Consider the following 12,580-nt stretch of genomic DNA (forward strand, 5'->3'; position numbering starts at 1 on the left):
GCAAGCTGTGGGCCTAGAACTGTCTTCAAGGATGACATTGCTACTACCTACCATTCCTGAGTGGGTGTTTTGGACTAACCCTCACTTGTTCCTGGTCCTATCTTATTTGGATTTCTGTCCTAGAATTGCTGGTGCAATAAAATTGTGGTGCTTTTCCAGACATTGTTGAATGGAGGGAAAGTGGAAAGGGGGCTACAGAGAGAAAACTGACGCCATAATAAACCTCTTTGCTTTAATGAATTGGGGATCCTAGAGCAGGAGACAGAGGCTGGAATGTTCAACTGGTGGCAGAAACAGGGGTAGCAGCCATCCTAGTCACTGAAGTCATGGAAGACATCAAAGTAGTAGTATTCATCATCAAACTTCTTGCTGTTGTTGCTGTTGAACGTCTTGTAGTCTTTTTCTCCCCATACACAGAAGGATGACCAGAGCGTTTTTTACCTGGAACACAGCATACGCTTGCTTTGCCGCACATCACCCAAGCAGGCTCTGCATACACCTCTCCGGGTTTGCACTTCTTCTTGCAAAGTCCAGTTTTGTTTGCACACTTTTTTGTAAACCAATTACCTGTGTAAAGGAATTATATAGATTATTAAGCCTAAGTATCTGTCACAGGAGAATAACATAGCAATAGTTTTTGAGCACTGATTATTCAAGTGTCTTTCCAGTGGCTTTGGCATGTTTTTCCCAGTCATAAACACCTACTTTGAGGAGTAAGTGAATTTCATAAATATGGACACACACAGAATTCTTTAGCTATGTATGAGATTTTCATTTCTGAAATCAGAATTCTGTATGCAAATACCAGGGGCCTATTTCCCATTATTTTAAATGGGAAAATATATAGCATGTTATTATATATGAATACAAAATCTCCGATCAGTTTCCTAAAATGTAACTAAAACACAAACAACACTAAATAGAAGTGAAAACTATCATTTTAAAAATAAGAAATGCTCAAATAATTGATGTCATCTTTCTCACCATTACTGAAACACATATGGCTTTTGTTGCCAATTGGTGAGATTTTCAAAATGTCCTTACATGTTTCAGAGATCCTAAAAAGTATATTTAGAAGGTAACTCTAGGGTTGTCTTATATATTACCTAGTTAAAAATGTCATGTCAAGTTATGGAAAGATAAATATGAAATTTTAATCTATATCTATATGCCCACATGATATTGAGATATAGGTACATTTTATAAAATTTTGAGAATAAAAAAGACATTCTATTAGGAATATATTCATCAGGGAGACATTCTGCAGGCTTTGCCTATATATGTGTACATATTATATACATATGAAAATATCTCATCATGTGGTTTAACACAGAGGCCCTAGCATGATGTTTGAGCTCTTTCTTACCTTGCTTAATTCATTACTCTATTTAATCAATAAGTATATAATGAGTATTTACCATGTCAAGAATTCTGCAAGATTCAGGGAATAAAACAATGAACAGGATGACACGATTTGATGACCTTACATTGGCGAGAGGGCAAAAGAAAATAAACAAGTGAATAAACAAAGTAACTACAGATTGTGATAAGTACAATAAATGAAAGAAATAATGTAAGGTAATTGACAGCAAGTGAAGAGAGCAAACTTTTTTGAATGCTATTACTACTACTATTATCCATTATCAGCTGTTTAATCCTCCTCTGATGATCAAATGAGTTTTTAACTACATAAATATATATATATGTATGTTAGAATAAACACACACACACACACAAAAAGTGTAAAAAAAAGACAACATGCAGGTATGTGATGTATGTCGATGTATGTCATTAATGTTCCAGAGACAGAAGGAAAAATGAGACAATTTAAACTCATAGAATTTCAAGGATGCAATAGGTCTGAAACATCTTTTGAGACAACCATGAGAGCATTATAATTTCCTCTTATCCACTATCAATTTGAACATTTCTGCAAATTCTAGGGAACATAAACTACTATCTCTAGAGGCAGGCTATGAAGTTATTATATAACCCTCCACCCATTAGGAAATGATACTAAAGAATGTTAGTTTATTTCTTCATGCCTTATGTAAAAGGCAGGATTGAGTCCAGTGTAAAAAACAAAATCATAGGTGAATAACTTTTCTCAATATGGAGAAGGACTTTCTAAGTTAATGGAAGAATGCAAAGAAAACACCAACAGATTTGACATCATGAAAATGAAAATTATGTGTCTCCATGCACACGTATGTTCACTGCAGCACTGTTTACAATAACAAAGACCTGGAACCAACCCAAATGCCCATCAATGATAGACTGGATAAAGAAAATGTGGCACATATACACCACGGAATACAACGCAGCCATAAAAAAGGATGAGTTCGTGTCCTTTGCAGGGACATGGATGAATCTGGAAACCATCATTCTCAGCAAAGTGACACAAGAACAGAAAACCCAACACTGCATGGTCTCACTCATAGGTGGGTGTTTAACAATGAGAACACATGGACACAGGGAGGGAAGCATCACACACTGGGGTCTGTTGGGGGGTGGGGGGCTAGGGGAGAGATAGCAGGGGCAGGGAGATTGGGGAGGGATAACTTTGAGAAAATACCTAATGTAGGTGATGGGGGGATGAATGCAGCAAACCACTATGGGATGTGTATATATACCTATGTAACAATCCTGTAAGATCTGCACATGTACCCCAGAACTTAAAGTATAATAATAAAAAAAAGAAAATTATATGTCTCAAATAAATAATACATTTTAGAAGCAACCAATATATTTGGAAATATTTGCAAGAAATATGAAATACAAACATTAAAAATACAAATATACCAATAGTAACCATTGGCAATATGTGCCAGTTAACTTAGAAGAAATAACACCCTTGGACCGAGCAACGGAACTTCTAAAATTTACCTATACAGTCAGAGAATCTCACAATGATATATTAATAAGATTGTACAATGTTATTTACAATAGTCACACGTTAGAAAAAATAATCCAAATGACACACAATTAAGGACTCTCCAAGTGAATATTGGTACAAAAATATGACAGAATCATAAGTATCTACTGCAGGTTGTGTTTTCAATGAATATTCAAAGACCTGTGAAAATTTTCCTGATACAATCTTAGGTAAAAAAATAAAGTAGGTTATAAACTCACATACCAGTCGGTTACAAGTGAAAAATGAAAGCAGTGATGAAATGCAGCCCATTTATTTCTAAATTGCTTTCAGTGTTCTTGTCTTGGTTTTGTAAATACAAGCTATGGGATAAATTAAAAATAAGAAATGCTTGCACAAACAGAGCTGAAATCTGATATGGACTTCCAAAGTTCCCACACAGAATTTTTTTTCTTTTCCATTTTACAGTCCTATACGTATTTAGAAACAGCCTTCCCTATTCTGTTAACCACATCCAAGAACAAACAAAAGATCAGATACCTTCTCTGTAAGACCAAGAAAACTGAGGGAAGTAATATTACATAATTGTTACCTTGGAAGTGAGTATCGATGACCAAAAAGTAAAATGAGGCAGGGCTTGACTGGACTGATCCAAAGAGATAGGACAGAAGTTTGGGATTTCAAGATCATTTCTACCTGCGGAGGCAACTTTATGGGATTTGCCTTACCCTCTTTCCCAGCTTCGATCATAGATCCTGCTCTACCTAAAAGCCTTGAAGTTTCTTAGAACAGAGGTGGTTTGAAGAAGTAGGACAAATCTCAGCCCTGGTCCCAGTGAGAAGCCAGACCCCACTTCCACAGACCACTTAGAAATAGGGACTCCGAGTGCAGAACCCTGTTCTAGGTCAGTGTTTTTTCTTCCCCAATATTCTATTTACCTGAGACCAATTGGGTCAGGAGCATAAAAACTGCAAGGGTGAACATTAAGGACTTCATCAGGAGGCAGTGGGTTCTATAGAGTCCAGAAGTCTCTATTCAGTATGTCTCTGAACACAGCTTTTTATTGTCCTTCTTAGCTGGGGTTGGGCTCAGCCAGTAAACTGGGAGGATATAGGGTATTGTGCCGACGTAACTTCAATCTATTGGCCAGCAACTCTACCTGAGGCATCACTGTTCAAGAGTCCTGTGCTAGGCATGCCTTGGGGGAAGAATAAAGTCTTAGAATAGAAGTTGCAAACTCTGCTGAAGTGTATGGCAGTTTGGAGAGAAAGAATTACAGAAAGAATTATTGCTGCTCTACCACAGCTGGGTACTCACAACTGTTCTTTTGTTTTTGTTTTTGTTTTTTTTTCCCTCAGCCTCCTGTGTTAGTTCTATCAGGGTTCCTCTTACTGCATGTAGCAGTTTGTTCATCTCTGTCTCTCCACCTGAAATACAATGTCTTTCTGAACACTTATGACATATTATTCATATATATATAATACATAAAATTCTTTTCTTTTCTACATTATTCTTTTCAGAGAAGAATATAAGCAATTGTTTTTTAACTGACCAAATTAATACTTTGTTGATGATCTGGAAATTTAGAAAGCCATTTTATAAAGAAATAAATAAGTGCTCAAAGATAAATGCACAAAGAAGTCTTTAGATCTACATCTTAGTTCTATAGAGTAGCATAAAATAAAGTGCATCCATATGATTTAATTCTGTGCTTCTGTTAAAAAGAGTGCAGCAGATTTTATTTACTAAACATTTTTTGAGTGAAAAAGCAACATTTTAGAACAACATGCGTAGTAATGATTCTAATTTATGTGAAAAAGTTATGTCTGTGTATATAAGTAAATGCATGAACTAAAAATGCAAGTCACATGTCATTCTAATAAAAGTAGCTTTCTCTGGATGGGATTGAGTTTAAGTTGGCATCCAAAGAAAATTTTATTTGTGTTAAAAGATTTTTTTTTGAGTGCCTGACTATATTGTGACTGGAAGCTATAAGGTCCTAGAGGTTTTGTTCTCTGTGAGTTTTTATTTTTTTATTTCCAAATTATTGAGATATAATTGATGTACATTGAAGTGCATTATTTAGAGTGTATAATTTGATGAAGTTGGCAAATGATGCTCTAGTGAAACCATTACCATAATCAGCATAATGTATGCATCCTTCACTCTCAAAATGTTTCTCATGCGTCTTTGGTATCTACTGTTTCCTCTTCCCTTCTTTCCCTCTACCTCCATGATACCCAGGCAATGACTGACTTACTATTTGTTCTTACTTTAGCAGGATATAACATTTGTGTTTGACAGCTTTTTTTTCTTGTAGCTTTCTTGACAGTCTCTTGAATATTACATAAATGAAGTAATATAGCATTAATACTTTTCTCTTTGGCTTTTTTCATCCAAGGCAATTATTTTGAATCACATATGTTTCATATACCAATAGCTCATTCCTTTTTATTGCTCATATTCCTTTTTATGCACATATAATTTGTTTATCCATTTACCCCTTAAAGAACATTATGATTGTTTTCAGATATTAACTGTTACAAGTAAAACTGCCATTGGGAATTTGTGTGCAACTCTTTGTATAGCCATATGCTTTCATTTCTCTTGGATAAATAGCTAGAAGCAGAATGGCTGAGTCACAGGGTGTGTGTATGTTTAACTTATTAAATATGTGTATACTATGTTTTTTTCCTTTGAAAATTGCCCTTTCTCTCTGTTCTAAGAGGTCTTAGTGTTGTCCATATCAAACTGATAAATAAATGCTCCATGTAAAATGTGGCTATAATAAACCTTTGTGTTCCATAGTTCCTGTAAATATTTTTCCAAATAGTGGTACCATTTTACACTCCCACTAGCAATATTTGACAGTTCACTTTTTTCCCCACATCTTTACCAATATTTAGCATGTTAAGTTTTTTGTTTTTGCTTTTTTAAATTTTAGCTATGTGTTTTATTTTTTGTTAAATTTTAATTTTTTTATAGGTTTAGGAGTGCAAGGGCAGATTTGTTTCATGGATACATTGAGTAGCAGTAAAGTCTGAACTTTTATCAGAATAGTGTAAATTGTACCAATTAGGTAATTTCTCATCCCTCTTAGGTCTAGTAGTATTTGTTTTATGAATCTGGGTGCTCTTTGGGTGCATATGTATTTAGGATGCTTATATCTTCTTGCTGAATTGATTTTTTTATCATTATGTAATGACCTCCTTTGTTTTATTTTACTGTTGTTGATTTAAAGTTTGCTTTATCTGATATAAGGATAACTAACTACTCCTCCTCTCATTTGGTTTCTGTTTGCACAGAATGTCTTTTTCTACCTCTTTACCTGAATCTGCGTCTCTACTAACAAAGTGAGTTTCGTGTAAACAGCATATAGTTAGTTCATGTTTTTAAATCTATTCTGCCAATCTACATCTCTTAAGTAAGGGCATTTAATCCCTTTTCATTCAAAGTTAATTTTGATCTATGAGGTTTTGTTCCTGTAGCAATGTTAATTTTTTACCTAGTTGCTCTGCAGTCTCAATTAATTGCTTTGTAAAACCTGTGAGTTTTATACTTTTGTATGTATTTATAATGGTGGGTATTGAACTTTAATTTTCACTTTTAGACCTCCTTTGAGCATTTCTTTTAGGCCTGGTCTAGTGATGATGAATTATCTTAGCACTTGCTTGTCAGGAAAGACTTTATTTCTCCATTTATGATGCTTAGTTTCACAGGATATAACATTTGTGTTTGACAGCTTTTTTTTCTTTAAGAAGCCCAAAAATTGGACCCAATCTCTTCTGTCTTGTAAGGTTTCTGCTGAGAAGTCCACTGTTACTCTGATGGAATTTCCTTTATAGATGACTATATGCTTTTCTCTTGCTGATTTTAGATTTTTTTTCATTCATGTTGACTTTAGATAGTCTGATGACTATATTTCTTAATGAAGTCTGTCTTACAAATGTATCTTCCTGGCGTTCTTTGAGGCTTTTGTATTTACATGTCTAAATCTCTAGCAAAACTAAAGAAGTTTTCCCCAATTACCTCCTCAAACGGTTTTTGCAAACTCTTACTTTTTCTTTTCCCTCTGAGTACCTGTGACTCATAGGTTCAGTTACTTTACTTATGAGTACTTTACATAATCTTACATAATCTTTCATAATCTCATACTTCTTGAAGGCTCTGTTCATTTTTTAAATTCTTTTTTCTTTATTTTTGTCTGATTGGGCTAATTCAAAAGAGACTTGTCTTCAAGTTCTGAAACCCTTTCTTCTGCTTGGTTTAGTCTATTGTTAGAGCTTTCAACTATATTTTGTAATTTCTTAGATGAATTTTTCATTTATGGAAGTTCATTTAAAAAAACCTATTCAGGCTGGGCACAGTGGCTCACAACTGTAATCCCAGCATTTTGGGAGGCCAAGGTGGGCAGATCACTTGAGGTCAGGAGTTTGAAACCAGCCTGGCCAACATGATGAAATATTGTCTCTACCAAAAATACAAAAAAATTATCTGGACATAGTGGCACACATCTGTAGTTCCAGCTTCTCAGTAGGCTGAGGCAGGATAATCACCTGAACCCCAAAGAGGGAGGTTGCAGAGAGCCGAGATCACACCACTGCACTCTGGCCTGGGCAACAGAGCAAGACCCAATCTTAAAAAATAAATAAATAAACAACAGAAAAAACTATTTTTAAAAAATCTATCTCTTGGCCGGGCATGGTGACTCACGCGGTCAAGAGATCGAGACCATCCTGGTCAACATAGTGAAACCCCGTCTCTATTAAAAATACAAAAAATTAGCTGGGCATGGTGGCGCGTGCCTGTAATCCCAGCTACTCAGGAGGCTGAGGCAAGAGAATTGCCTGAACCCAGGAGGCAGAGGTTGCGGTGAGCCAAGATCGCGCCATTGCACTCCAGCCTGGGTAACAAGAGCGAAACTCCATCTCAAAAAAAAAAAAAAAAAAAAAATCTATCTCTTTAGTAGATTTTTCATTTATATCCTGAATTGTATTTCTGATTTGTATTGATTTTTTACTATCTCTTGGACCTCACTGAGCTTCTTTAAAAATCAATATTTTGAATTCTTTGTTTGGTATTCCAAAGATTTCATTTTGGTTAGGGTTCATTGTGAAAGAGTTAGTGCAATCCTTTGGGGTGTTGTAACACTCTGTTTTTTCATACTTCCAGAATTATTTCTTGGGTTCCTTCTCATTTGGATCAACTATCTGTCCTTATTTTTTAATTTACTTTCATTTGGTCAGGACTTTTTCCCCCTTGAAGATGTGATTATAATATATATATTGTGTAGGGTCATTTGGCTTTGGTTCTGGGTGCTTTCAGTGGCAAAGACTCTGTATGAGTTTCTTGATTATAGATAGCCTTTGTGTGGTGGCTTTCTCAAATGCTGGTTGTAGTAGTGATGTACTGGACTAGGCTCACTGCCTCCTACAGAGCCAGAGTGCAGAAGTCTCAGGAAGCTTAACTTGTTTCCCTGTGCTGTGCACTTGTGTTAGCCAATTTTTTATTGGGTTGTGCAGTTAGATCTCCAGGCCAGTACGTGTTGCTTATGAATAAAATCTGGGCAGAAGCAGGTGGGTATATGCTTGATCTTTGTTTACTGGGAGAAGCTCTCTGTTGCCTCAGGCAATGGGCAGGTCTATGGAATACACACTGGCCTGAGCTTCCTGCTCAGCCCCTAAGGGGAGGATAAAGCTGAGCTGAACTGTCAAACCTGCCTTCAGATAGCTCATTGGCAGGCACAAGCACCAGCCCTTGTAGTGACAGGGGGAATGGCATATGCTCTGTATTAATTCCTTGGTTATAAATAGTCTTCATGTGGTGACTTTCTCAAATGCCAGTTGTAGTAGTGATGTACTAGGCATGTGATGAAGCTCACAGTCTCCTGCAGATCTTGAGAAGAGGTCTTAAGAAGCTTATCTTATTCTCAAGCACTGTACACTCATTTCAACACTTCTTCTATTGGGTTGTGCAGTTTGACCTCCAGGCCAGTAGGTGACACTTGCAGCAAAAGCTGAATATGGTGGTAGCAGGGAGTTTATATTTTATCTTTGTTTACTAGGAGAAACACTGTTGTCTCAGGAAATGATCTGTCTGTGGAATGCATAGTGGCACGGGCTCCATTCTCAGTCCCAAACTGTGGGCAAAGTTGGGCACAGCTGGACAAGGCAGGCCTGCCCTCAGGTTTCCCAATGGCAAGCACAATCATTAGCCCTGATGGGAGTGTGGAGGAATTATGTAGACTTTTTATGATTTCCTTGTTACAAATAGCTTTACTGTAGTGGCTCTCTCAAATGCCAGCTGTAGTAGTAATGTACTGAGCAGCTGAGTTGGAAACCAATAAAAATAAGATGTTAAGAAACATACAAAATATTTTACAATTAACTAGCATACTTTTATGATATAAAAGTATTTAAAATATAATTTAAAATTTAAAAAGTATTATTTAAAATTATTTAAAAGCCATGTGTTAAAGATAAAATTATAGGAATAATTAATATATATTTTGAACTGAAAGATGTTAAAATACAACATTTTATAATATGTGAAATACAGCTCCTGCCTTGCTTAATAGAAAATCTTTAGCTGTAGATGCATATCATCAAAGAAGAAAGGTTTAAAAACAAGATTTTTTTCCCTACCTACTAGGGTTTCTACTAGGAATGCAAGACCATCATTCTCAGCAAACTGACACAAGAACAGAAAACCAAACACCGTATGTTCTCACTCATAAGTGGGTGTCGAACAATGAGAACACATGGGCACAGGGAGGGGAACATCACACACTGGGGCCTGTTGCAGGGTGGGGGAGCTAGGGGATGGATAGCAGGAGGTGGGGGGATTGGAGAGGAATAACATTAGAAGAAATACCTAATATAGATGATGGGGGGATGAATGCAGCAAACCATCATGGCATGCATATACCTATGTAACAATCCTGCATGATCTGCACATGTACCTCAGAACTTAAAGTATAAAAAATAAAATAAAATAAAAAAGTAAATCAATGTATAGAGAGTTAGTTGGCCAGGTGTTGTGGCTCATGTCTGTAGTCCCAGAACTTTGGGAGGCCAAGGTGGACAGATCACAATATCAGGAGTTCAAGACCAGCCTGGCCAATATGGTGAAACTTCATCTCTACTGAAAATACAAAAACTAGCCAGGCATGGTGGTGCACACCTGTTGTCCCAGCTACTCAGGAGGCTGAGGCAGGAGAATTGCTTGAACCCAGGAGATGGAGGTTCCAGTGAGCCAAGATTGCGCTGCTGCACTCCAGCCTGGGCTATAGAGGGAGACTCCGACTCAAAAAAAAAAAAAAAAAAAAAAAAGAGTTAGTTATAGTATTCTCTTCTTATCATTTTTATTTTATCTCCACAGGGTCTTTAGTGATATCCTTTGTTTTATTCCACATGCTGGTAATTTGTGTCTTTATTTCTTGGTCTTGCTAAAAGTTTGTCAGTGTAATTGATCTTTTCAAAGAAGCAGCTTTTTATCTCACTGATTTTCACTATTGTTTTTCTGTTTCCAATTTTATTGATTTGTGCTGTTATCTGTATTATGTTCTTTCTTCTGCTTACTTTGCATTTAATTTGCTCTTCTTTTTCTAATTCAGGCAAGAGCTAAGATTACTGCTTTGACGTTTTTCTTCTTTTGTAATATAAGCATTTATTGCTCTAAATTTCTCTCTCGGCACTGCTTTAGAGCAAATTATGAATATGTTATTTGTTTATATGTTCATTTTCATTTAATCTAATATATATTTTATTTTTATTGAGACTTCTCTTTGACTTGGAAATATGTTGTATAATTTCCAAGTGTTTGTAGGCTGTCCATTGTATTTCTGGCATTGATTTCTAGTTTGATTTCACTGTGTCAATCATATAGAGAATACATTTTGATTTAAATTCTTTTTAATTGGTTGAGTCTCCTTTTTTTTTTTTTTTTGGCCTAGGATATAGTGTATCTTAGTATACATTCCCTGAGCTCAAGAGGAATATTTTTTCTGCTGCAGTTGAGTGGAACACTATTTAAATGTCACTTGGATCCTGTGGTTAATGTTGTTTAGTTCTTCATTACTGTTGCTGATTTTCTTCCTGTTGTTCTATCAATGCTGAGAAGAACTGGGTGGTGATATCCCAATTGTGCTTTTGTTTATTTCTCTCTTTTAACTCTCTCATTTATTGCTTCACATATTTTGCAGCTTTGTTTTTTGGAGCATGCAAATTTAGGTTTGCTGTATCTTTTGGTGGATTAGAACTTTTGTTACTATATAATGACTTTTTTCATCCTAATTTTTTTTTTTTTTTTTTGATGTTCTGAAGTCTACTTTAGCTGGCGTTAATACAGTCACTCCTGAAAACTTTTTATTAATATTTGTATGGTATAGCTTTTTCCATTCTTTTACTTACAGTCTATTTATGTCATTATATTTGATGTGAGTTTCTTGTAGATATCATATTATTGGGTCATTTAAAAACATACTTTGCCAATATTGATCTTTTAATTTGTGTGTTTAGGTCATTTAAATTTAAATAAATTATTGATATGATAATGCTTAAATCTTTCATTTTGTTTTTGTTTCCTTTTGCTTGTCTTATTTTTCCTGCCATTTGTGACATATTTTTCCTTAATTTAGAATTCCATATTCATTTATCTGTAATATTTTTAAGTGTACCTCTTTGTATAGCTTTTGTAGTGACTGTTCTGTGTTACAGTCTCCCTTTATATCTCTCTGATAACCCCCCATTTCTATTATAATCAACTTAAATATTTTACTCTACCTACATTGAGAATCACAATAGAGGGATAATTTTTGCTGTTTCTGTCAAAAATAATTTAGAAAACTAAAAAATAAGTAAAAAAATCTTATTGAATTTCTGATGTTTTTGTTCTTTCTCTGCTTTTTCCCTTATGTTCCAAGATTCCTTTAAAAAAAAAAAACTTTATTTCACTGTGGAGGACTTCCTTTAGCCATTCTTTTAGGTTTATCTACTAGTGACTCCCCCTCCTTTTTTTTTTTTTTTTTTTTCCAGTTTTCCTTCAACTGGGAATGTGTTTATTTGGTCCTTATTCTTGAAGGATATTTTCTTGGATATAGATATCTGGGAAGAGATTTACTGTTCTCAAGAGAGAAGAAAACTGCATGTTTTAAACTTAAGAGAGTTTAATCCTCAATTATATTCTATCTATAATCCATGATATACCGGTTAGAAAGTATAATAGGCTGTCATATGAAACAGAAAAGCATGAAAAAATGTGTTTTGTTCATTTATTTCAAATTCAGGTTTTATTTTTCTTACATAACATAAAGTCCGTAGATTCTATAACAGCTTCACCTTGCTGATCACCCTCTACTCTTCTGTTCACATACTCTTACCCAGTGATTTTGCCTCATTGTTGTAGATGGCAGCATTACCTCCAGCATTATGACTATGTTCCAAACAGGAGGAAGTGGAAAGCCAAAGTCAAGTGGGTGTGTCTACCACTTGAATATTTGGATCACTCATCTCTCCCATTAGTAATTTTTCCCAGAGACCCCACCAAAAACACATATCCTGTTTAAATATCATTGCCAACAATTGTGTCACATTTCATAACTTACAGTCTATTTATGTCATTATATTTGATGCACATAACTGTGCATTTAGGAAGTTTGGAACAGTGGCTTATGTAAGCACACTGTTGAACCCAACCCATCATTCT

General features: G+C 35.3%; 1 protein-coding gene across 1 annotated transcript; it reads right to left on the bottom strand.

The window, feature by feature from the left end:
* Positions 1-277: 277 nt before the first annotated feature.
* On the bottom strand, positions 278-3,871 carry DEFB126 (defensin beta 126). The gene is made up of 2 exons (XM_012454990.2): positions 3,814-3,871; positions 278-567 (listed from the first exon to the last, which is right to left on the bottom strand). Exons 1-2 carry the CDS (start codon positions 3,869-3,871, stop codon positions 278-280), a joined length of 348 nt encoding a protein of 115 aa, XP_012310413.2.
* Between the last annotated feature and the right edge of the window lie 8,709 nt (positions 3,872-12,580).

This window comes from Aotus nancymaae, unplaced genomic scaffold (genome assembly GCF_030222135.1).
Source record: "Aotus nancymaae isolate 86718 unplaced genomic scaffold, 86718_ANA_hifiasm-v0.15.2.pri h1tg000029l, whole genome shotgun sequence".
NCBI classification, from domain to species: Eukaryota; Metazoa; Chordata; class Mammalia; order Primates; family Aotidae; genus Aotus; species Aotus nancymaae.

Coding starts and splice junctions, on each gene's coding strand:
- DEFB126 (XM_012454990.2), bottom strand. CDS start 3,871: ATGAAGTCCTTAATGTTCACCCTTGCAGTTTTTATGCTCCTGACCCAA. Junction 568..3,813: donor CCTGACCCAATTGGTCTCAG/GTAAATAGAATA, acceptor TCCTTTACACAG/GTAATTGGTTTACAAAAAAG.